The sequence below is a fragment of the Sarcophilus harrisii genome, chromosome 3, assembly GCF_902635505.1.
Source record: "Sarcophilus harrisii chromosome 3, mSarHar1.11, whole genome shotgun sequence".
Lineage (NCBI taxonomy): Eukaryota > Metazoa > Chordata > Mammalia > Dasyuromorphia > Dasyuridae > Sarcophilus > Sarcophilus harrisii.
This window is the reverse complement of record NC_045428.1, coordinates 291091358-291119020: the sequence shown is the minus strand read 5'-3', so window position 1 is coordinate 291119020 and position 27663 is coordinate 291091358. Positions and strand designations below refer to the sequence as shown.

Sequence of the window (27663 nt, the reverse complement as noted above, 5' to 3'; positions counted from 1 at the left end):
CCTGATAGAAGCTTCTATATCATCATTCAAAAGAGAGGTCAGATTTAAGAGATTATTAGGCTCATTGAAATATTCAGCTTTTCCAAACTACAAAGAGACCACCAAAGTAAGCAAATTCTTTTTGACTTACTCCTTTTGAAGAGTGAAATTTGTTTTCCATACACATAACTGTGGGGGAAATTTAACCTTGGTTGAAAAAGTCCTAGAGAAATGCAAAGACTTCAGATGACTCTGAGGCTTCATTGTCAGTAGTTGAAGAGTATTTTGCTTTTTAAGCTTCTTCTTCATTGCCACCACCTCCATCAAAATATATATTAAGTTGATAAATGTGGAAATATGTATAGTAGAATTGCACATGTTTAACATATATTGGATTATTTGCTCTCTAGGGGAGGGAGTGGGGAAAGGAGGGAGAAAAATTTGGAACACAAGGTTTTGCAAGGGTGAATGTTGAAAACTCTTTGCATATAATTTGAAAATAAAAACCTATTATAAATATATTTAATATATTTAAAATATAGATATGTACATATAAATATATATATGTATATATGCAAGTGCTTATGTGTACATTGCTTTTTGTCATGTCACCAGTAGCTTTTTGCTACTTTCAACTAAATTCACATTGAATGGACCGTACCACACATGCCTTGTAGAATAATACTTACCATTCAATGTTGTGTCTACTTCTGAAGGTCTTGAGCTATAGCTCAAAGTGAACATCCCCAAATCTGGTTAAAGAAAAACAGTTCAAGAGATTTAGTTTAAAATCTTTCTTTTCTAAGAAAAAAATTCTTAGCTAAATTTATTTTCTGACTGGAAGGAGTATTAAGTGAGACACTTTGGCAAAGTAGAAAAACCACTGGACTTGGAGTCAAGAGCCCTAGTTTCAAATCCTGACACTGACATATTATCTGGGTTACATTGGTCAGGTCATTTAATCACTCTGATCTTTCACTTTTCCATCTGTAAAGTAGAGATAATAACAGTGGTATTACTCAGCTTACTGGATTGTTGCCCACATACATTTGATTGATGAGTTGCTCATACCACTGATTTTATTTTTGCAAATTCTACCATGTTTGTTGCCCAAACTTTGCATTTCTACCAGTACCTAGAACATAATAAATAATAAATATTTGTTGCATGAATGAATATGCTGGTTGTAAGCAACCTTTAGAATTGTATTTCCATATAGGGACAAAGACTCAGAGAAAAATCACATTAGCTGACCAAGTTAGTTGTATAAAACAAGATATAGCTTCTCACCCCTCCCCAAACAAAATGTAGGTGAAAGGTAACTGCAAGCACTGAATGCACATGCTTAATGAATTAATTAATATTAACTTATCCTCTTCAAAGGAAGAGTTTTCTGCCATTTTTGAACATGGATAGTATTGATGAAGTTGTGATAGCAATACTGATGGGGTACAGCTTCTAAGGGAAATATAGCAGTAATTCTGAGGTCCTCTGACTTTAAAATGTTATTGTTCTAACAATCTATCTGTCAATGATTCTGTATAGTTCTACAGACATTGTTATCAGATAGACAATTTGTTGATCAGTAATAACCAAATTCCTGAGACAACAGTGAATAGACCACCTCTTAGACCTACCTATAAACCATAAAATTAGCAAATAAGTACCACGAAGCTCTGGTCTCTCTAACTTTTCCTATAAATTTATCTTCTTGCTCCTGTCTTTGCTAAATCATTTTGGAATTTATCCTGCTTCAATTGGTATTACAGATGTCTTTCCTTTTCCCCTTCCCCATGCCATGCAGAGGTCCTCAAACTACTGTCGTGGGCCAGATGCGGGAGCTAAGGACGTTTATACCCCTCACCAAGGGCTGTGAAGTTTCTTTATTTAAAGGCCCACAAAACAAAGTTTTTGTTTTTACTACAGTCTGGCCCTCCAACAGTCTGAGGGACAGTGAACTGGCCCCCTATTTAAAAAGTTTGCGGACCCCTATTTAATTCAATTATGCTTCCAACTCCACTTCTCCACCTTACAGCTAACTCTTTTAGGGTGCTAAGTCCTTTTCAGAATTTAGCTTGCCATACTAAGGGCACCTCATGGGGTTCCCCCTTTCTCCTGGGTAATTGTGAGTTCCACCAAGGAACCTGTCTTTCATATACTCTTCCACTCTATTTTATATTTACTATTCCTTGTTCATTTTCTCTGTAGCCTCTGCCCAAATAAATCTACCTTTTGCCAAAGAGAATGGCCATTGTGAATTCTTCACATGACTGAACCCCAACTTTTGGTGCCTTACATCATTTGGTGCCAAATCCCACATCATAGATCACATCAATATCTAGTTAGAAATAAACATGTGACAAATGCACAATGGCTTTTTTTTTTTTTTTTTTTTTTTGCCAAAAGGAAGATTTATTTAGAAGAGTCTACAGACAAAATAAATAAAATAGGTACCAGGACTAGCAAATATGAACTAGAGTTGGGGGAGCATATAGTTAGAAAGAAAGGAATTTGGAAGAATCCATTAAAAGAATATACCACGAGGACGGTGTATTCCATTGATTAGCAAGTTAGATTTATAAAGAAGTTTAAGAAAATAAGCAGAGTTAGCTAGATTAAGGAAAAAGGCACCATTAAAGGGAAGAGAGAGAGAAAGACAGGCTGTTTAAAGATGCACAGAGGTGGGGAAAGACAATAGAGGTTGAGAAAAAGTTCCATCCTCACAGTCATTGTACAAACAGAATAGTCTGGGAATTGGTCATATCTGAGAATAGCCATTTGGTCTTCTTCCTGAACCAGGGACTGTCCCTGAGTGGATTATCCATTTCTTTCAAGAACCATAAATAAACCAATTTACTTCATACACTCCTGAGCCTTTTTATCTTTGTAGCACATTTCTAACATTGGTAATCCAGAAGGGTTCAATGGAAAGGGTTTTTAAAAATTCATCTAAAATCTAGAAACAGCAGGGAGAGCTACAAAACTAGAAGTCAATATATAGAGAGGGAGTCTTTCTGTCACTTCAAAAATGTGAGCTGAGAATAAAGAGAATGAAAATTGAAGCTAGTGTGGAGGAGTGAATGTAATAACAAGGCATGATTAGGATCATGGTTTTATAGATTTGTAACTGGAAGGGACCTCAAAGGCCATCCAGACAAATTTTAACATTTACATTTATTGATGAGGAAATCAAGGCTCAGTGAGGTTAGGAGGCTTATATATGATTGTACAGTTTGTAAGTATCAGAGGCTAGATTTGAGATTCTTTGACTCTGGAGTCAATACTCTCCCACTAAAAGAAAACCATCATTCACTAAAGTATGTGTGGGGGAATTTATTTAGGAGACATGTGTGTTTAGTTAAGGAGCTACTCATAGCACTGATTTTATTTCTTCAAATTCTATTATGCTAATTAGAATTTAGTTTGTGCTATCATGTAATCATACACTGTTAAAGCTAGAAAAGACATTAGAGCTAGGTCGTTAAAGCATGCTCCCTAGTGCAGGTGTTAACAGTTGAGTAAAACTTTTAGAGATATTAGTAATAGATCCTCCCATGACAGAATATCATGAAACTCAGTAAAGCATATGGCTTTTAGATTTATCTTTCAACATCTATAAGCTCATTGTCTTTATTGCCTGCATTTGGCAAGGAAGTTACCTATAGTAACTATAGTTACTACCTATAGTAGTTCAGAAATAGAAATTACCCTGATAATGAAAGTTCTTCAAAAATCACATCCATCCATCTGTCTGTCTATCTATCTATCTATCTAGCTATTAAAAATAAATATTTAAATGCCCAGTATATACAGAGCATTGTGCTTGTTAGAAGCTAAGGATATAGATAATAAGCAACTGGCTTTTAGCCATATATGCATATTAAAGCTAGCTGAAAGACAATGACCTTAGTTTTCTCTGTCTTTGCCTTCCTTCTTTCCCTTTCCATTCATTTGTATAAGATGAAAAAAGTAATGAGTTTGAAAAAATGAGGAGACCTTCATCCCAGAAAGTTCTTGACAATTTTTCAGAAGAGAACATTTTAAATAGATGCTGGTGCAGTGCAATTTAACAGTTTGAAATTAATCAGGAAATCACAAGGAATTTCTAACCTTAAGTCAGTGTGAAACCTCTAATAAAGACACTGTCCTGAATAACTAAGCATAGGTAAAAATAAAATAGACAAACCTAAGAGTAGTCTAGGTTAACTGGGGATGCCTTATATTAACAAAAAGCATTCATTAAGCATCTACATTGCACTAAGGGCTGTATTAAGCACCAAGAATACAAAACCACAAGCAAAATAGTTCTTGTCATGCTACCAGATAAAAGTAGCATTTACATCCTAAAGAGTTTAGCATCTATGAGAAAATATTCATTCCACAGATAGACCCCTGCACTTGCTTAAGCAATAAGTGGATGATGCATTGGATAGGGTCCGGAACTTAGAGTGGGGAAGATCTGAGTTCAAATCCATCTTCAGATACTTACTAGTTGTGTAACCTTACACAAATCACATAACTTGTGTCTGATATAGTTTCCTCAACTATAAAATGAGAATAATAACAGCACCAACTTCTCAGGACTGTTGTAAAGACCAAAGGAGATAATATTATAAAGTGCTTAGCACACTGCCTTAGCACATAGTAGGCACTTCAAAAATGCATGTTATCTATCTATCCATCCCTATATCTGTATTTATCTATCTATTATCAAAGTTAAAATAGAAAAGAGCTCGCTATCGACAACAACATACCTCTAGATAATCTTATGTGTGAATATAATTGGTTTGATAATTCTGTAGAACTTATTCATGAGATCCATAAATGTTCAAGAGATAAACCTAACAATTCTTTTACAAAACAAAACAAAAAACTCAAATTGAGTAAGCAGATATTTTGTACAGATTCTAGCAAGTATTTGGATGGGTAGTTCACTGAATTTTCCAATCAGTATATATATTTCCTTGACAGATACTGCAGATGGATAATGATTTAGATTTGGAATTTAATAGGAGAAAGAAAATGGGCATTTGAGAAGTTATGTAGTACTTTCAAGAACTCAAGCTGCTCCCTGGCATGCAAACATAATTTATTTCATATCAATATTAATCTGGCAGTAATTTTTGGCTAAGATTCATGGAATAATAGAATCTTGAAGGAATCAAAATTGCAAGTTACCTAAAGGATAATAAAGAGCTTTATCATGTGTATAAGGAGTATGTAATATACTACTGATAATAATGATATGATGTGGCATAAAAGATAATATCAGAGTAATGTGTGAAAAGAAAAGAAGGTAAGGAATATGTATGAAACAAACAGGTGATACACACATATGCATAAAATATTACAAAACCCATAGGAAAGTCTCCAGTGAGATATATCTATATCTATCTATCTATCTATCTATCTATCTATATCTTCTATGGAGGATTTTTAAGAAAAAACATTACCTTAAGAATCATATAGAATGAGAGAGCATGCATAATATATGCATTGTTACTATTGTAGGTAATACTCATATCTTTGAGATTGTAATTTCATTACAGAATAAATATGTATTTATGTGTTCAAATAACTGTTGCTCCTTTGTTCTCAAAAAGGACCAATGATTTCTAAAGGTGATGACTTGAGTATGAATTTTATATGAGTGAGACAGGGCTGTGTGCAAAGTCATCAGCCTCACTCTCTCCTTCAAAGTCCAATGGCAAGCAAAGATCAAGGTGACTGGTGATGGCTTATTATAAATATATGCAAAATAACACAATTTATAGGCAATATACAGCTCTTATACAAGCTGGATTGGGGGGAAATACAGCTTTCAGATTGAGATGGTAGATATCTTATTTTGCCTGGGTAGTTTTATTTTTTAAATAATTATAGGATGAAATAAAAATAATACAATCATGGAAATATTTGAAAAAAACTCAAGAGAAAGGACTTAAAGAAATATATTTCAAAAATAAATTCCATTTACCCTTTGGGTAACCTTCTTTTTTTTTTTTATTTAATAGCCTTTTATTTACAGGATATATACATGGGTAACTTTACAGCATTAACAATTGCCAAACCTCTTGTTCCAATTTTTCATCTCTTACCCCCACCCCTCCCTAAATGGCAGGATGACCAGTAGATGTTAAATATATTAAAATATAACTTAAATACACAATAAGTATACATGACCAAAACATTATTTTGCTGTACAAAAAGAATCAGACTCTGAATTATTGTACAATTAGCTTGTGAAGGAAATCAAAAATGCATGTGTGCATAAATATAGGGATTGGGAATTCAATGTAATGGTTTTAGTCATCTCCCAGAGTTCTTTTCTGGGTATAGCTAGTTCAGTTCATTACTGCTCCATTAGAAATGATTTGGTTGATCTCGTTGCTGAGGATGGCCTGATCCATCAGAACTGGTCATCATCTAGTATTGTTGTTGAAGTATATAATGATCTCCTGGTCCTGCTCATTTCACTCAGCATTAGTTCGTGTAAGTCTCTCCAGGCCTTTCTGAAATCATCCTGTTGGTCATTTCTTACAGAACAGTAATATTCCATAATTTTCATATACCACAATTTATTCAGCCATTCTCCAACTGATGGACATCCATTCAGTTTCCAGTTTCTAGTCACTACAAAAAGGGCTGCCACAAACATTCGTGCACATACAGGTCCCTTTCCTTCTTTATAATCTCTTTGGGATATAATCCCAGTAGTAACACTGCTGGATCAAAGGGTATGCACAGTTTGATAACTTTTTGAGCATAGTTCCAAACTACTCTCCAAAATGGTTGGATTCGTTCACAACTCCACCAACAATGAATCAATGTCCCAGTTTTCCCACATCCCCCCCTACAATCATCATTATTTTTCCTGTCATCTTAGCCAATCTGACAGGTGTGTAGTGAGTATCTTAGAGTTGTCTTAATTTGCATTTCTCTGATTAATAATGACTTGGAGCATCTTTTCATATGACTAGAAATAGTTTCAATTTCTTCATCTGAGAATTGTCTGTTCATATCCTTTGACCATTTTTCAATTGGAGAATGGCTTGATTTTTTATAAATTAGAGTTAATTCTCTATATATTTTGGAAATGAGGCCTTTATCAGAACCTTTGACTGTAAAAATATTTTCCCAGTTTATTGCTTCCCTTCTAATCTTGTCTGCATTAGTTTTGTTTGTACAAAAACTTTTCAGTTTGTATAATCGAAATTTTCTATTTTGTGATCAGTAATGATCTCTAGTTCTGCTTTGGTCATAAAGACCTTCCCCTTCCACAGGTCTGAGAGGTAAACTATCCTATGTTCCTCTAATTTATTAAGAATTTCATTCTTTATGCCTAGGTCATGAACCCATTTTGACCTTATCTTGGTGTACGGCGTTAAGTATGGATCAATGCCTAGTTTCTGCCATATTAGTTTCCAATTTTCCCAGCAATTTTTATCAAACAGTAAGTTCTTATCCCAAAAGCTGGGATCTTTGGGTTTGTCAAAGACTAGGTTGCTATATTTGTTGACTGTTTTATCCCTTGAACCTAATCTATTCCACTGATCAACTAATCTATTCCTTAGCCAATACCAAATAGTTTTGGTAACTGCTGCTCTATAATATAATTTTAGATCTGGTACAGCTAAGCCACCATCATTTGATTTTTTTTTCATTAATTCCTTGAAATTCTTGACCTTTTGTTTTCCATATGAACTTTGTTGTTATTTTTCTAGGTCATTAAAATAGTTTTTGGGACTCTGATTGGTATAGCGCTAAATAAATAGATTAGTTTAGGTAATATTGTCATCTTTATTATATTTGCTCGCCCTATCCAAGAGCATTTAATATTTTCAATTGGTTAGATCAGACTTAATTTGTGTGAAAAGTGGTCTGTAATTTTGCTCATAAAGTTTCTGATTTTCCTTGGCAGATAGATTCCTAAATATTTTATATTATCAGTAGTTACTTTAAATGGAATTTCTCTTTGTAACTCTGACTGTTGGATTTTGTTAGTGATATATAAGAATGCTGATGACTTATGTGGGTTTATTTTATAACCAGCAACTTTGCTAAAGTTGTGGATTATTTCTAATAACTTTTTAGCAGAATCTCTGGGGTTCTCTAAGTATACCATCATGTCATCGGCAAAGGGATAATTTGGCTTCCTCATTGCCTATTCTTATTCCTTTAATCTCTTTCTCAGCTCTTATTGCTATAGCTAGCATTTCTAATACAATATTAAATAGTAATGGTGATAGTGGGCAACCTTGTTTCACTCCAGATCTTATTGGGAATGGTTGCAGTTTGTCTCCATTACATATGATGCTTACTGATGGTTTTAAATAGATGCTGCTGATTATTTTAAGGAAAAGTCCATTTATTCCTATACTCTCAAGTGTTTTTAATAGGAATGGATGTTGGATTTTATCAAATGCTTTTTCTGCATCTATTGAGATGATCATATGGTTTTGTTAATTTGGTTATTAACATGGCCAATTATATTGATAGTTTTCCTAATATTGAACCAGCCCTGCATTCCTGGTATAAATCCTACTTGATCATAGTGTATTATCTTGGAGATGATTTTCTGTAGTCTTTTGCTAATATCTTATTTAAGATTTTAGCATCAATATTCATTAGGAGATTGGTCTATAATTTTCTTTCTCTGTTTTCAGCCTACCTGGTTTAGGTATCAGTACCATGTCTGTGTCATAGAAGGAATTTGGTAGGACTCCTTCATTCCCTATTTTATCAAATAATTTATATAGCATTGGGGCCAATTGTTCTTTAAATGTTTGGTAAAATTCACATGTAAATCCATCTGGTCCTGGGGATTTTTTCTTAGGGAGTTGTTTAATTGCCTGTTCTATTTCTTTTCTGAAATGGGACTATTCAGGCAATTTACTTCTTCCTCTGTTAGTCTGGGAAGTCTGTATTTTTGGAGGTAGTCATCCATTTCACTTAGGTTATCAAATTTATTGGCATAAAGTTGAGCAAAATAACTCCTTATTATTTCTCTAATTTCCTCTTCATTGGTGGAAAGTTCTCCTTTTCATTTTAAGACTACTAATTTCATTTTCCTCCCTCCTTTTTCTAATCAGATTTACCAAAGGCTTATCTATTTTATTGGCTTTTTCATAGAACCAACTCTTAGTTTTATTAATTAGTTCAATAGTTTTTTACTTTCAATATTTTTAATTTCTCCTTTTAATTTTAGAATTTCCAATTTAGTATTTGATTGGGGTTTTAATTTGGTCTTTTTAGTTTTTTAGTTGCAAGCCCAATTCATTAATCTTTTCTTTCTCTGTTTTATTCAAGTAAGCCTCTAAGGATATAAAATTCCCTCTTATTACCGCTTTGGCTGCATCCCACAAATTTTGGTGTGATGTCTCATCATTGTCATTATCTTGAGTGAAATTATTAATTGTATCTATAATTTGCTGCTTCACCCAATCATTTTTAAGATGAGATTGTTTAGTTTCCAATTACTTTTGGTCTATTTCCCTAACTTTTTGTTGAATGTAGTTTTATTGCATCATGATCTGAAAAGAAAGCATTTACTATTTCTGCTTTCTTGCATTTAATTTTGAGGTCTTTATGTCCTAATATATGGTCAATTTTGAATAGGTTCCATGAACTGCTGAGAAGAAAGTATATTCCTTCTATCTCCATTCAATTTTCTCAAAGATCCAACATACCTAATTTTTCTAATATTCTATTTACTTCTTAATTTCTTTCTTATTTGTTTTGTGGTTTGATTTGTCTAATTCTGAGAGTGCAAGGTTGAGGATCTCCTACTATTACAGTTTTGTTGTCTATTTCTTTTGCAACTCTCTTAACTTCTCCTTTAGGAAGTTGAGTGCCATACCACTTGGTGCATATATGTTTAATATTGATATTGCTTCTTTGTTTATGCTACCCTTTAGCAGGATGTAGTTACCTTCCTTATCTCTTTTAATTAGATCAATTATTACTTTTGCTTGATCTGAGATAAGGATGGCTACCCTCTTTTTGACTTCACCTGAAGCATAATAGATTTTGCTCCAGCCTTTTACTTTTACTCTATATGCATCCCCCTGCTTTAAATGTGTTTCTTGGAAACAACATATTGTAGGGTTCTGACTTTTGATCCAGTCTGCTATCTGCCTCCTCTTTATGGGGGAGTTCATCCCATTTACATTTACGGTTAGAATTACTAAATCTGTATTTCCTGCCATCCTAATAACCCCAGATTGTGCTTTACTTATTCTTGCCTCCCCAACCCTCTTTCCCCTTTTAAACTTATGTACCCCTCTTGTATCATGATACTTATTCTCTTTATAATCCCTCCTCCCCCTTTGAGTCTTTCCCCTTCCTTCCCTTATTACTCTTTTTCTTTTCCTTTTCCTCTCCCCGTTTTTAATGAGGCGAGAGAGAATTTTCTCTAAAACAAATGTCAATTATTTTTTCTTTGAGCCAACTCTGATGAGAGTAAGATTCACACAATGTTCCTCCCCTCTCTAAATTCTTTGGGTAACCTTCTAGGATAAAGTGACTAGGACACTGACTAGATGGGAAACATTTCTTCCATGATGGATTTCTTTGCTTTGTTGTTCTCTTCTCACTTTATTAACATCCAGATCTCTCATCCAGCTCTAGATAACTACCTGAGCATCTGATTGTTGTAATGTCCCCTTTTGGAGTTTACCTTTTCTCACCACTGCTTTTCACTTCCGCTCAGCCCTCCCATCTTTCTCCCAGGGAGAAAGGGTTTACATAATGGCTATGTTTAGGAGATATGGCTGGACCTTCCAGAGGTCAATAATCTATCTAGCATTGTCTGTGTGACCCTAGGCAAGAGTCTTAGACACCTTTCAGTACTGCAGGTAATTCTCCAAAGATTTAAGTGACAGAACTTCTAATTTACATTGATAGAGGTACCTCCTCAATGGGAGAGTGGTAAATCACTCCCTGTTTTGTTCTCCAAATTTGTCTTGCAATCAAGCATTCATAATTGTGGCTTTATTGAGCTTTTGAGTTTTTGTGAGTTATTGAGCTTTATTGAGTTATTGAGCTTTTCTTGATTCTCCTCTCCAAGCTTATTTCCTATCCTGAAACCAAAAAAGATGTGAGGAATTTGCTCTTCATTCTGTATATATTCTTCAACATCTTTTTACTGTAGAATATTTTTATTCCATATTTGTATTTAAATGAGCTAATATGTAATGGGTAAATCATGAGACAGAATACCAGCTGATAAAATTGAATAACTAACAAAAAGAGAGAGAAAAAAAAGATGGGGATTAAGGCCAGCTTTGGCTAAAAATGTGAAATCATCTAAGTTTGTTCTTAGAACTTCCATTTTTTACTCTCATTTTCCTTGTCTGTAACCTCTTTTTAATCTTAATAAAATACCCTCTATTCCTTACATTAGTCACTCAATATCCTCATGATTTTTTTTACCCATTACCTCCCCCTACTTTCAAATGAAAATTTGTTTTCCGAAAGGAACTAATGCATTCATCTACATTAAGATATAAGTAATGGACAGCACTCAATGATTTACCCTCTTACAGGGAGATTTGAACCTTAATGAAAGATAATGAATTACTGAAGCCAAATAAATCAATCCAATGGAATTTTTTTCTTTTTTTAGATTGACTAGTGATTTCAAACTATAGGGATCTCCCAGTGGCAAAACTCCCTCTACCAAGGCTGTTTGGTATCTCTGCCGTTTACATCCTTAGATAATTAACTGTGTCACTAAAAGACTATTTTGTTTGTTTGTAGTCAAACAGACAGTGTGCATCAGAAATGGAATTCAAAACTAAGCTTTCCTGAGATTAAAACCATCCTTTTAAATAAACATGTATTCCATACTGTCTCTTTCAGAGAAAAGGATCAGTATTTCATATTTCAAGAAATAGTGAAGGAGGATTTATTTATTTAGTCTATTGGAGGGCATCCCCCTCTTTCTGAAATTATACAATATAGGAATTTATACCTGGCTTCTATGTAGACTAAGATCTAAGGAAGACCTAATTTTACAAGTGAAAGGACAACAGTAGGGGCATAATTTATTAAGTAGGGGGCAACTAAATGGTACAATAGCTAGAGCACTGGTCCTGGCGTCATGAGGACCTGAATTCAAATTTGCTCTCAGATACTTAATACATACAAGCTGTGTCACCCTGGGCAAGTCACTTAACCCAGGCACTGTGTTAAATACTTTATAAATATTATCTCATTTGATCCTTACAATAATCTTGTGAGTAAACTGTTATTATCCTTATTTTACAGCTGAGAAAATGTATGTGGACAGAGATTAAGTGATTTGTCCTGGACTATACAAATGGTGAATGTGTAAGGTCACATTTGAATTCAGATATTCCTGATGCTAGACCCAATGCACTATCCACTGTGCCATCTGCCTTCCCTCTGTCCACTCAATCCAAGTTTAGGTTTTTGAAGTCCTTTCTTGCTTAAGTTTTCAACTCTGGTTTCTTTTGTTCTTGAAGTCTTCCCCGACCTCTCTCTCTTCCCCTAAAGGAAAAGTGATATTCCTAAAATCACTCTCTCACTTAGCATACACCCCCTTGTAATATGATGATAATAGATGTTAGCTAACATTTATACAGTACTTTAAGATTTGCAAAAAACTTTACAAATATTATCACATTTAATTTTCACAACATATCTTTAAATTAAGTGTTATTACTGTGTTCATTTTGTTGATAATGAAATCAAGATTGAAATAAGTTAAAAGACTTGCCCACAATTAATTTTTTTTACTAACACATTTATTGTATTTGAATTAAAGCATTCTTTCTCATGGCTTCTTTCTCTCTCTGTTCCATATTAATTACAACAGGGTCTCTTAAATTTTTTTCTACTTGTGACTCCTTTTAGCCCAAGAAATTTTTTATGTGACCCTGAGTACATGGATATATAAAATAGCTATACAAATCAAACATTCATTGATAATAAGTGTTTTTGTGACCCCCACATTCTGTTATGAGACCTCACAAGGGGCCATAAACCACAATTTAAGAAGTTGGTAACTAGATTATAAACTTCTTGAGAACAAAATCTGTCATTCATCTTCTTATTCCTAGCACCTAACAAAATCTATGCATCTCAAAGGCATACAATATTTCTTTGAGGCATTAAACTGATTTAAGCTAAGATATTTGGAGATTTTAGGAAAATGGGAGATTATGGAGTGTTCCTAACAAGGACTGTGTTTAACCTGAACACAGAGCTGGAATCTGGACCACTTATGGAAACTACCTGACTCCTCAGAAGACAAGAAGATTCATTATATTTTACAGAAATGAGAGAGTCAGGATGAAACAAGGAGGAAAAAATAAAGAAAACAAAACAAAACACCAAATTTCTTTAGCAACCTGATGGAGAAAATGTATACTTTAGGACTTAGGAGAGATAGGAGTAAAGCTCAGAACTTTTTTTTTATTGTGAAGGAGCCTCCTGAACTTGTTTTCTTGAGTTGCCTTATTTATGAGAGATGAAGTCTTCTTGAACTAACTTAACAATAATCATTTGCACCTGAAATCTATTAAATTCTCAGTGTTCTTGAAATTGAGTCAGCTCCAGCTAGCCTGAAATTGATAAATGGGACCCTTTCAGATTAAAAAGAACTGTCAGAAGCTATTGAGCTCCTCTGCTCCTTCTTGCTCCTCCTCTCCTAAGGCTCCTTTCCTTTTCCCTATAATATTCCCATTTGGGAGGGAATTGTGCTCTGCTCCTCTCATGTGACCTTCCCTTTTTGTGTTACCCCATAAATATCCAAAACATTATCTATTGGATGGAGTCCTTGGTATAAGGAGTTTTCACAGGCACATGCCTTTTTCTTGTAATAAATCAAATTACTCCTCATCTGTTTTAGAGCTGCTATTTTTGGTTAACTTTATTTTTACTCTTAGTTTAGTTTACTTTAGTTTAGCAGACTTATGGTTTCATGGGTATAGAGAGTTTTGGATGGGGAGTTTCTTTTGCCAATGCAGATCAGAACATATTTTGCCATTTACAGTCTTAGATAGTTGCCTCAGACACATACAGAGAGGTTCTGTGACATCTCATCTTTCATCCAGCCAATATGTGTCAGAAGCAAGACTGAAAAGCCAGGTCTTTTTCTGCCTCAAGGCCAACTATATCCACGTCGTGCCAGACTGATATTTTCTTTTTTATATATGAAGAAAAAAAGACACAAGGAGCGTTGCCTAGACACCAACATGATCATCTTTAGGATAGTTTTCTGAGAATACAGCAAAATCTTAGTCACTATAGCACTAGTCTTAAAATCAGAAGACATGACTTCTAGACTTTTTTCAGTCATTTACTAACCATGTGACTACAGCCAAGGTAAATTCTCTCTGCCATCATTTCCTCATTTGTAAAATGAGGATGATAATACTCACATTACCTTCTTCACAGGATGATTGTGAGGAAAATACTCTGAATGCCTTTAAGTGCTTTAAATATGAATTATTAATATATATGAATACTAAATATTACCTGCAGCATGCTGGTTAGCACATAAAAAATGCTCCTTAAGCATTATTATTGAGTTTGTTTCACTAGGAATCTATTTGCACTTATTCTTTTTCCTGCTGCTTCACATTTCAAAAACCTATTGAAATAAACATACTAGGAGGGAAAAAATCCAATTACCAATGCCTGTCATGAATCTTGCCAAATGTGTCATCTAATATCAGATGCCACATTACAGTCCTATCTAACAAGTAGAACATGTTTCAAAAACAGTTTGTGAGGGAGCAATCAATATTAGCTTGTTGGATCCTAATTTGTTTTTGTGAACTGTTACAAATAGCTCAGCTTGCAGCAGGGAATTTTTCTTCAAAGATTGTCAGGAAAAAAAGATGGCCATGAATTAGAAAACTGTAGATTTTCCTATTCTTGCTTAAGTAAAACCCTGGGAATATTGCCTGCATTTCCAACAAAACTTATTTGTCTCCAAAGTCACTTAGTGGAAGTTATCATAGCAGAATGGATTTAGTTACAAGTATGAGATCGATTTTTTTGACTTCAAATTAATAGTAGCTCATAATAATCACTCACATTTATGTAGCAGTTTATAGATTATGGGATGTTTGCTTCACAGATGGGTAGTGCAAATGTTATTTTACACATAAAAAACCCTGAAGGTCATAGAGATGAAGGGATTTGTCCTGTGTCACACAGCCAGGACTGGCACCTAGATCTCCTCAGTCCAAATCCATTACTTTTTCTACTTACCATGCCATTAATTTCAGTTTTCAGGTGGGAGAAGAGGCAAAAATGGAAGAATTTATAATGGGAAAATGAAAAGAAAAATGGAAGAATTTTCACCCCTATATAAAATATTCTGGAAATGCCAATAGTGATCACGGTGTTTTCTGAAGCATTTTTGATTGGATTCTCACAGCTTCTAGGGCAGGGAAGAATCATAGAGTCTCAGATTTTGCAAAGGATTTTAGAGTAGGGAAATAGCTGATCTGGGCATAACCGGTGATGCAGTTCCTCCATTTCTCCAGAGTCACTAAATAGTAAACACTAATAGTTAAACTACTAGTAGTAAATAGTATACAAAAAAAAAAATCAATAGTTGATGTTCCGAGGAGGGTGCTGAATGAGGCTTTGTCCAGGGTTTGAATTTAGAGAGTACACTCACTGCACTTGAAGTCTACTTTCAGTTAGAAACAATAGAGTTTTATACCTATTGTAATAAGAATAATAAGTTAACTCAAATGTCCAACTGAGGTGAGTTTCTCCCCTCTCCTGCTCTTTTTCTTTTCATAAATCCAACCAAGGGAACATCTTGGGTCATATATTTAGAATTAAAAGGGAACTTAGAAGTCATCATATTGCATTGTTGGTGGAGTTGTGAACGAATCCAACCATTTTGGAGAGTAGTTTGGAACTATGCTCAAAAAGTTATCAAACTGTGCATACCCTTTGATCCAGCAGTGTTACTACTGGGATTATATCCCAAAGAGATTATAAAGAAGGGAAAGGGACCTGTATGTGCACGAATGTTTGTGGCAGCCCTTTTTGTAGTGGCTAAAAACTGGAAACTGAATGGATGTCCATCAGTTGGAGAATGGCTGAATAAATTGTGGTATATGAATATTATGGAATATTACTGTTCTGTAAGAAATGACCAACAGGATGATTTCAGAAAGGCCTGGAGAGACTTACACGAACTGATGCTGAGTGAAATGAGCAGGACCAGGAGATCATTATATACTTCAACAACAATACTATGCCATCCTCAGCAACGAGATCAACCAAATCATTTCCAAAGGAGCAGTAATGAACTGAACCAGCTATGCCCAGAAAAAGAACTCTGGGAGATGACTAAAAACCATTACATTGAATTCCCAATCCCTATATTTATGCACACCTGCATTTTTGATTTCCTTCACAAGCTAATTGTACAATATTTCAGAGTCTGATTCTTTTTGTACAGCAAAACAACGTTTTGGTCATGTATACTTATTGTGTATCTAATTTATATTTTAATATATTTAACATCTACTGGTCATCCTGCCATCTAGGGGAGGGGGTGGGGGGGTAAGAGGTGAAAAATTGGAACAAGAGGTTTGGCAATTGTTAATGCTGTAAAGTTACCCATGCATATGTCCTGTAAATAAAAGGCTATTAAATTAAAAAAAAAATTAAAAAAAAAAGTCATCATATGCAACCCTTAATTTTTCCAGATGAGGAAATAAAGGATCAGAAAGCTGAAAAGGCTTTGCCCAAGGTCTCACAATCACTATTTATGAACTGGAACTCAAACTCAAGTCTTCCTGACTCTGAGTCTAATAGGTGTAGGTGTTACATAATTTCCTTTCACTTCTTGTTTCAGTTTGCCTAGAGTGCAGACTACTATGAACAAATTAATAAGCTTAAAAAGACCAGTTACTACACTTACTTGCTTCTGTTCCCTTCTTGCTGTGGTCTGGGTAGCTCTGTCTAGTTACATTGGAATTGAACTGGCTGGCTGAAAGTACAAAACAAACAAGCAAACAAAGTTGTTTCTCAAGTTTATTTTATGAAGTTTGCCTTCCTAAGCCTTCCATCCTATGCAACTGATTCATGAAAAATTTGAGTTGTTGCTTTTACATTATATTAGATTGTATTTGTACTGTATTAAATTAGAGAAAATAACAGCAAAATTCTGAGATGTTGCTTGAAAAGCATAACCATTTGCCCACTGTGGAATGCAAAATTCCCATTTATGCTTCTGAGGCTGGTAGAGCAAACCAGAGCTCTGTGTTTGGGGTACTTGCAATCCTTCCTTATCATTTGCTTAATAATTTGTCTTCTTTCCTTTCTTCTCTGTCTCAGGCATTGATTTGATCCACTAGGAAACAGTACATACTCAATCTTTGCACATAGTGACCAGTCACTATTTTATTGGTCATCCTTTTATTTGGATGAGCCTTGATAGAAGTTCCAGGGATGCTAGCAAATTCTTCACATATCCTCAAACCCATACCCATTAAAATACCTTCCTCTTTTCCCCGTCCCTAACTCCACACATACACATAGAGCCATTCTGAAAGGGTTACATGTTTTCCTGTTCCAGTTTGCCTAGAGTATACACGACTTTGAGCAAGTTAATAAGCTTAGAAACTGAGAACACTTACTTGGTTCTGTTTCCTTCATGCTATGGCCTGGATAACTCTGTGTAGTTACACTGGAATTGAATTGGTGGGCTGAAAGTACAAAAAGAAGTAAATAAAGTTAATTCTCAAGTTTTATTTTATGAAGTTTCCCTGCTTAAGTTTTCCATCCTATGTAACTGATTCAGGAGAGATTTGAGTTGTTTTTACTGTATTAGAATAAACAAAATAAAAGTAAAATCCTTTGATGCTGCTTGAAAAGCATACCATTTGCTCATTGTGGAAATTGGGGCACTTGCAAAATTCCCATTTATACTTCTGAGACTGATAGAGCAAACCAGATCTCTATGTTTGGGGCACTTGCAACTTCCTTTATCATTTACTTAATAATTACCTTCTTTCCATTCTTCTCTGTCTCAAGCATTGACTTGAACCATCAGGAGGCAGTTCACATTCAACCTTTGCACATAGTGACCAAATAGTCACTATTTTACTGGTCATCCTTTTATTTGAATGAGCCTTGATAGAAATTCCAGAGGTGACAGTCCATCTTTCACATATCCTCATATCCATACCCATCGAAATACCCTCTCCCTGGCCCCCATCCCTAACTCCACACATACCCACAGGGCTATTCTGAAAGGGTGACATGATTTCCTGTTCCAGTTTGCCCAGAGCATTGGACACTCTGAGCAAATTAATGAATTTAGAAAGACTGAGAGCACTTACTTGATTCTGTTTTCTTTTTGCTATGGTCTGGATATCTTTGTGTGGTTACACTGGAAGTGAAATGGTGGGCTGAAAGTATAAAAACAAAATAAGCAAACAAAAAAAATGTTCCTTAAATTTATTTTATGAAGTTTTCCTGTTTAAGTCTTTTATTCCCTGTAACTAATTCAAAAGAAATCTGAATTGTTGCTTTGAGTCACTTAGTGAATGAAATGACAGATGAATAGTCAGAATCAATAGCAAAATGAATAATACAAAATCATAATCTTTGGTATTTTGTTTTGTGGTTTTTTTTTGTATTTATATAAACAGTTCTACCTATATCTGGAGATTTTAATGAGTTTAGTAAGAATTGATGTCAACCTTTTATAAAGATGCTTTTACTTAAACAACAGATATCTTTGGAGTAAGCAGAAGGGTAAGAGTATATAGCTTTAAGTTTTAATGCTAGGCCCATTGTGCTGGAGAATTAAGGGAAAATTGCTTCAATTCTCAGCCCTTGTCATCAACTCAAATCCTGGAAGTGTTGTGAGAACTAATGAGAAAATAACATAAAATCCTCAGGCAGATAGAAAATATTACAGGACAACACATGCTTCCCCCACCTTCACCCCCCTTTAACATAGTGCTGTTTATATCAGTACATAAAGCATCAGATTACTGGCTCTAGCTCCAACTTGAAATCCAAGAAACATCAATAGTGAATGAAGAATGCTATTTAAATGGGCTTTTTTGCCCAGACCTCAACACTGTTTTCCTTGTAGATTAGTGGGTGTGTTAAATGTTTGGAGCTAAGTAATGAGCCTTGGTTATACTTACTATAGGAGGTAGAGTGTGGATTTGATAATGTGGAACTCATCTCCAGCTGGATAGCTAAAGTTGTACTGATATATTCTGTTTTTAAAACAGAATTCTCAAAATATAATATCTCTTTATATTTGTGTTTGTCATTATTTCTATATATGCTTGGGGGGTGGAGGATAGAATACAAGGCACAGAATATTATAGCTACAGGGGAACTTAGAGAATATCTAGGCAAACATAATTTAACAGATGAATAAACAGAAGCTCAAAGAGGCATTATGACCATCATAAGGCCACATAATTAATGATAGAGCTGGGACTAAAATCGAATTTCTAGTCCAGGCTGCTTCTCCTGAGAATTAAAATTCTCAGCAGGCAGAATTAAATTTCTAAATTCTAAATACGTGATCCATTTCTTCACAATTGAACCAAAAGACCTAGGCTATGATCACTGAAAACCATCTTTAAGTGATATCATCTTTAAGTGAAAATCATCTTAAGTGATATAAGATGAAATGCAAGGGACTTTACTCAATAGTCAAGAAAGCTTGCAAAAAGCTTTTTGTAAAAAAAAAAAAAGATGCAAAAGAAGACAATAATATGTTGATGATTCTTTGTGAGTCCTACCTTAGAACCAATGAGGGAACCAGCAAAATTTGTTTTCTCCTTTCCCTGCCAACACTTTGCTGATTGTGAAGATGGGGGTAAGGAATCTTTTCAATCTAATACAGTATAAAGTTGGTAGAAGTCTACTTTTATTAAACCATATAAAAGAAGGCCTAGGGAACCACAACTAGAATCAAACTAAACCAGAAAACATCTGTTTTGAAACAATCCTAGTTATATACAGAAAGTACTATTGCTTTCATCTCTATTTCTCAGACTGTAGCACAACTGCTTCAAAGGAACCATGCTATTCCTGATAACAATAATGAACCTGATTGATTTGCTTGTTGCTATTGCTGCCAAGAAGTTTCTATCATAAAAAGAGAACACATTTGAGAGACTCAAGGTCTTTGTTCAATGCAAATAACAATCAGGACTTCAAAAGACTGATGATGAATGATCCCTCCCATCTGTTTGCAAAGACATGTATTTTCTAACATGGTCAGTGTGTATTGCTTGACTCTATTCATTTGTTATATAATACAATAGGGCTTCAAGGAGGAGAGAATTCCAAGCATGGAGAATAGGTACAAAAACATGCTTGGAGCTGAGAAATGAAGTGTTCTGTTTGTAAAATAGCAAGGAACCCAGTGACCCTGGATTGAATCGATCAATATTTAAAACAATTACTATGTTCCAGATACTGTACTGAATTGAAGAATATACCATGGAATAAAAGAATAGGAGAACAGGGAAGGCAGAGATGGGAGGGGGCTTTGAATACCAAAAAGAAGGTTTAAATATTTGATCTTGGAGAAGATAGGGAACTACTAGAGTTTATTGAGTCAAGTGGTAGGAAGGAGAACGTCAGACATACACTTTAGGAAAATCATTTTAGTGGCTGAACAGAAGATAGGTTGGAGTGAAGAGATTTTAGGCAAGCAGACCCATTTGCAGGATATTGCAAATATGACATTTAGAAGAAAATAGTGTCCATTTTAGACACCAAGTTTAAGATGTTTATTGAATGTCCAATTTGAAATGTCTGAAATGCAGTTGAAGATGTTAGACTGGAGACCACCAGACATATGGAGGTAGCACAGGCAGAGAATCTTCATCATAAAATTGACAATTCAATCCAAGGAAGTTAATGAGATCGCCAGTGAAGTAGTGTAGAGAGAAAGAGAAGGGAAAAGACAAACCATGTGACATATCCACAGTGAGAGGACATACTGCATGAGGAGACTGTGAAGAAGTGGTCATATAGGAGAACCAGAAAAAGAAGTATTGAAAAAAGCTAAACGAGAAGAGAGTAATAAGGAGTAGAGTGTGAAAAAGTGACAGTGACAAAGGCTGCAGTGGAGTCAAGAATGAGAATTGAGGAAAAGCCATTGGATTTGGCAGTTAAAAGATTATTGGTAACTTTGAAGAGAGTGTTTTTTTTAGTGAAATGATAAAGTTTGAGGTCAGATTTTAAAGGGTTAACAAGAGAGTGAGAGTAGAGAAAGGGAGGCATTTATTGCAAATCAGAGCTTCTTAAAATTTTTCTACTCTTGACCAGTTTTCATATAAGAAACTTGTATGTGACCCCAGGTAAGTAAGTATATAAAATAAGCACACAAATTAAAGCTCTGCTTTTAATTAATTAATTATATCAGTGAATGATAAATGATAAAAATAAATAAATGACAAATAATAATGAATAATAAGCAAATTAATTATATAACTGATAAATAATTAATGATAGTATAGAAATAGTTATGTGATATATTGAATATGATCTTTAATACATCATATTGTATGTAATATATTGATGATTGTATATAATAAATATTACAAGTAATAATAAATGATCAGTCATAATTTCATGACCCATTCATTCAATTATGAAATCCCATATAAGTTCATAAACCACAATTTAAGAAGCTGGGTTATAAATGGAGTTCCCAAAGAGTTTGGTCACAAAAGAATAGTAGTTAGTAGACATGGAAGGATCAAGTGAGACTTTTTTGAAGATTGGGGAGACATGAACAAGTTTATAAAAATAAGGAAGGAGTCAGTAGACAGGAAGAGATTGAAGATATGTGATTCAGTGGAAATGAATGAGGGTGCAATGTCGGAGAAAATAAAAAAAAGTTGAGATTGCTTATGTAGGTAGAGAAAATAGGCTTGGGAAAAAGCAAGACCACCTCTGCATGTAATACAGGAGTAAAAGAAATTGTGGCAGAAGGTATGAGTGACATGAAATGAAAAAGAGAATATAAAAAGAAGCATGGTCATGAAATACTTTAAGGAGTTAAATATATACATTTAATAAGCTTTTCCTGCTGAATACTGTGGGAATAAACAAGAATACCATTTACTTCTCCAGCCTACAAAACCATCTCCTAGTATCTAGAATAGCTACGTAATAATGGAGCAGGGCATCCTATTGTATTATCTATGATTTCAAACATGGGTGCACAGATGAGATAGGTTGCTCCAAAAAGCTTCATCTGTGTTGATAAAGAAGTAGTTTATCAGAATCTGCCTACGGGTGACCCTTCTTTATTATTCACTATTAACTAAAGATTGTAGATGACATCATCTCATGGAAAGGTGTGAATTTAGAGCACTCACACTCATACAGGGACGAATTTGGAAGTTAGATTTAGTTGTTAAGGAACTAAAAGTTTCTCAGAATTCGCTAAGATGATATTTAAATTGTATTTCTATATGTTGATTGGAAAGATAAAAGTTTCTGAATGAAAGTTTCTCAGTCTCAAAACTTTTCATGTTACAGAGAACTGAATTTTTTTGTAGTGAGGCAAGTAGACACATAGTCCAAGTCGTTGTTTTTGTCTCTTTCCCAGAATTTTTATGTTCATTTCATTCAGTGCCAGGGCTGGGCAAGGTTGGCATCTGTCTGGAGGGCAAAACTGAAGGGGGTGTGGTGATTTACTGCAAGTAGACAAGTTAATTTTTTAAATATTGCTTTTTAAAAATAAATATATTTATTTTCTGAAGCCAGAAAATACCTTCCATACCATGATGGTATTCATTTTGTGATCAGTTAAGTAGCTTGAATGCTCAAAGCCTCTGTAAACAATAAGAGGTATAATCTTCTGGCACAGGGTAGTGAGGACAGTGAGCTTTTCAAGCTTTGCGTAGCCTAAGGAAAAGCTTTGCCCTGCTCTAGATAGAGATATTGCTTTGAGTCAATGAATGAATGAAGGTACAAATGAATAGTCAGAAGCAATGCTAAGATGAGGATGATGAATAGAAAATGATATTCATAGTCTTTTGCATTTACATATAGAATATTGCTTTTATCAAGCAATCTCAATGAATTTATATATTACTGACAGTCAGGTATAAAGGTATCATTTGTGTCATACAATAGATATTTTATTAAGCTGGCTAAATTTCCCCTGGGATTTCTCACACTGATCAATGCCTTGGTGATTCTGCAGCTGATCTGATTCAGGCTGGAAGCAGGCAGAAACCTGAGATACAATACAGGTAATGGGAAAAGGAGTTTTACTGTTAGTAACATTTGATTATGACAATTTTCTCCTTCACACATTAAAATACAAGACAGTAAAATTAAGGGCAGAAGGATGTATGACTTATTCACAGCTGGATTTCTCTGAAGAATATAGCTTTTTTTCCCCCCATGTCTCACCTGATTTGGAAGATAGCATAGAGAAAGCTTAAGGGTGACAGTATGATTAAGCAGTTATCTGAAGGATCACACCACCTAGACACTAGTAAACCAAGACTCACAGAATGGCAGAATTGGAAGCATAAAGTTGTTCCTTAGAATAACCTTGTAAATTAGGTAGTGAAAGTATTATATACATTTTGCAAGTGAGTGAACTAAGGATAAGAAGGAATTTTAGAGAGTTTATCTAGTCCAATCCCCTCATTTTACATAAAAAAGAAACATATGTAAAATGAGGATTAATGACTTACCTCACAAGGATATTGTGAGGATTAAATGAAATAACATATGTTAAGAGCTTTACAAGCCCTTATAGCACTATATTAATGCTAGTTATAATTATTAAGTGTCTATTAAATTGAATTTAATAATTTGGATATATTCTTAGCTAGGGCAAAGTTCAGTGGGCAAAGGATTTCCCTTGTTCTGGATACTAAACTTCTTAATGCATATCAAATTAAAGTGGATTTTCTTAATTGCCAAGTCACAGCTTATCTTGACATCAGTCTACTAAAATTTCCAAGTTCCATCCCTTTCCAATTATACCCCTTCTTCCTATGTTTGCACAATTGATTCATTAAACCAAGGTGAAGGTGACTCTGATGCTGAAGAAATTGGGCTAAAATAGAAAAAAAAAACCAAAATATCATTATCATTTTATTTGCTCTCTTTTCCTTTGTGGTCCAAAATGATTTATAAGGAACCAGACAACTCTGCTATGAATACAGATATTATTGCTAATGGCTATCCTCTAACTGGTGAGCTGTTCATAAATAAATTACACCATTCCCTTTATGATTTTCAATAATTGAAGTGGGAAAAAACACACTAACACTGATCAGTTTGATTGAGTTTGTCTCTGGGATTTACCAAAGGCTACCCTCATTAGAGGCTGATATTGGTTTATCATGTATTAGCAATGTTGCTGTGAAATGATGTTGCTTGGGTTAACTTTATGTGAAATATGCTTGGATATGTTAAATAGCCTTTCTTATTGATTATTTTTCTAGATTGAAAACTTGCTTCCAAAAGAAAAAACAACAAAAAATAGAGAAGAGATAATCTGGATCTGTTTTGGACTGCATCAGGATAGAAAACTCACCATTGTAAATAAAACACATTAGCAGCAAGGTGCCTAGTGAATTGACTTCTGGGTTTGGAATCAAGAAGATCGGACTGCAAATCTGGTTTTACTTAGTAACTGTAACTCTGGACAAGTCACTTAAACTCTGTCTTATCTGTAAAATGGGATTAATAATAGTACCTATTCCCATAGTTGTTGTGAGGATCAAATGAAATCATATTTGTAAAGGGCTTAGTAGAGTGTTTAACACATAGTAAGTGCTAATATTTATATAGCTAATATTATTGCTTTATTATTATTTAATAACTGAAATTTGTTACCTTAGAGTTTCCTGGTGACACTGAAAAATTAAATGATTTCTTCATGGTCATGTAGCTAGTATGAGCCACACAACTTGAACCCATTTTTGGACATGGATTCTAAGGCTATGCCTTGGGTAACTAAGGATGGCCTTTCATACACCCATCTATGTTATCTCTCTAGTTCCCTAAGACCCTACCAGAATGGTTCTGTATATATAGGCTCGTCATAAGATCATAGATCTGGTGGTAGAAGGAACTTCAAAACTATCTAGTCCTAAAGATATTAGAAAATATCCTGTTATATTTATTATATAAAGGCAAGAGTGTTATACCTGGAGACAAATGTCCTGATATTCACTATCCTTATGAGTTTGGATTAGTCACCAGTTTTCTTTCGTAAATTTTCTTGCCCAACCTAATCCAATCCAATTGAATCCAACTAATTGGCACAGTGGATAGAGTGTTGGGCATGAAGTCAGAAGAATGTGAGTTCAAATCCAGCCTTAGGCACTTCCTAACTGTGTGATCCTGGCGAAGTCACTTAACCCTGATTATCTCAAAAAAAAAAAAAGAACTAATATTTATTATTTAACTGAAATTGAAGCAACTAATAGGATTTAAGAGGACTACACCACAGTTTCCTTATCTTGGGGTAAACAAATATTTTTGAATCTCCAATTTATAGAGAATCAGCATGAAATGGTAGATAGAGAGATGGCCAAGAAACTAGAAAAATCTGGTTTCAAGTTTCACTTCTGATACACACTGGCAGTGCGACTGTAGGCAAATCCCTGTCCTTCTCAATGTTCTAGGAAACTTCCTGAGTCAGTTAGTCAAAAGCATCAAAATAAGCACCAGTTTGGTAGTAGGCACTTAATACGGAACACTCACACATACACACCCACATATGTATATATACGCCCATATATGTATGAAAATGAATATACACATATGTATAATACTCCTGTGCTAAGTGTCAAAGGCACAAAGATACACAATCAATCCCCTACTCTCAAGGAACTCCCAGTTTAAAATTTTAAGTTGCAGAAAATTTGCTGATATTCTTAGAAGGAGTTTAATTACTGGGTGTTCCCTATACCAAAGAAATCACAGACCCTGTCCTTATCTCAAGTTTATACAGCACATTAAGCCTTACAGAGCATTTCATATTTTGATCTGCCCTACCCTCCTTTACAAAGTTTTATGAGTTATCAAAGAAGTATTGCTATTTCATTCAGTCATTTAACCTGTGGCATTTTAAAATTCAAGAGGCATAATTTTGGAATAATTTAATCATTTTGTTAATAAGGCTAGCAGGTTATTAATAAAAGGATGGCCATTTGGCTGTATCTGTCTTAGATCAAAGACCTCTCGTGGCAAAGGACTAACAGCTTATATGCTCTTGGAAGAACAGGTTTTCTATTAATGTAGCAAGTGACTCTGACTGGTTAACAATTAATGAGAAAATAAATATTACAATAAGAGGGTGGGCTATATTACAAGGGTCTTGGAGGACATGGCTTAGATAATCCAAAATTGGGTCAAAGACATCAATTTCCATAAGTGCAGTTTGACAAAAGAGAGGATCCACATTTTCTCAGAACTATCAAAGCAAACAAAATGAGCAAGAATGTATCCATTAGCCTAAACTTAGAATTTCTTTTACTGTTTGATTAGATTTTGGCCTGGGTAAATATTTAAGAGAGATTTTCTACATTGCTTGGTTTTCTAGATGAGGAAGTAGAAAAGAAGGAAATCTTTGGTCTCAATACAATAATTAATTGTTAAACATAATAGAGAAATAATCATTTCTCACAGGCCAAAATGGGATGATTGTTTTTTTTTTTTTTTTTTTTTTTTTTGGTGAACTGCATTAAAGAAAACTGAATTTAACATTATTCTTGCTGCCTTAAAGAGTTATTCGAACTTCCAAAGAACTTTACTTAAGATTAAGGAATAATCTAGTCACTGGGAAATTAAGAATCAATAAATATTTAGTGAAATCTTGCAATTCTGTCATTATCATTAAGCAGCTTAATTAGGCATTGTGGAATGAGTCCTAGGTTAAGTCAGAAAACCTTGGTTTGAATTTTTTGAATTCAGATGCTGCTACCTGTGATCAGGAGCCAATCAATTACCACATCAAATTTAAAAGAGGGTTGAACCAGATGAATCTTGATATCATTTCATACCGTAAAATTTATAATCCTAGAAAGCAGCTCTCTCAGAGAACCTCAAAGAGAAATTGGAATATTCACTTTCCAATGGGATATTGAAGCTCTTAATACAAATAAAAATCCTATGGATTATACCTGTTTGAATTTCTCCTAATTTCATCACTTTAGTATATCTGTGATCTCATAATATAGATTTCACTGGTACAAATTACAACCTTTTTTTGTCTCCTTATCCTCTATGATTTTTGTCTGTGGTGTTCACTCAATTCTTTTGTCATGCGTGAAATTTAACAAAAAGGTAAACTGAGGCACAATTCTCCAACCCTAACATCATTAAATTTTTGATGGTATTTTATTTTTAAAATTAAAAAAAATTTAAAATGCATGCAAGAATAGTTTTCAACATTCACCTGTGCAATATCCTCTCCCCTACCTTTCTCAATATAGGTAAAACAGGTGCGATTGTCATGCTGCGCAAAAAACATCAGATCAAAAGAGGGAAAAACATAAGAAGCAGGGGAAGCAAGCAAGCAAATAAACAAACAACATAACAAAAAGTGAAAATACTTTGCTTTGATCTGCCTTCAGCCTTCATAATTCTCTTTCTGGATGCAGATGACACTTTTATTACAAAATACATCACTTTATTAACAGGATTGCA

At 34.3% G+C, this 27663-nt stretch overlaps 1 protein-coding gene across 1 annotated transcript in view; it reads right to left on the bottom strand.

Moving 5' to 3' along the window:
* CD96 (CD96 molecule) overlaps positions 1 to 27663 on the bottom strand; it is a 121675-nt gene that overhangs the window by 19511 nt on the left and 74501 nt on the right. Inside the window, exons 10-14 of the mRNA XM_031959641.1 lie at positions 19146 to 19220; positions 18327 to 18395; positions 17622 to 17690; positions 16904 to 16972; positions 669 to 731 (exon numbers count right to left, since the gene is read on the bottom strand). Of these exons, the coding sequence (XP_031815501.1) occupies positions 669 to 731; positions 16904 to 16972; positions 17622 to 17690; positions 18327 to 18395; positions 19146 to 19220 (345 nt within the window). The remainder of the gene's footprint in view (positions 1 to 668; positions 732 to 16903; positions 16973 to 17621; positions 17691 to 18326; positions 18396 to 19145; positions 19221 to 27663) is intronic.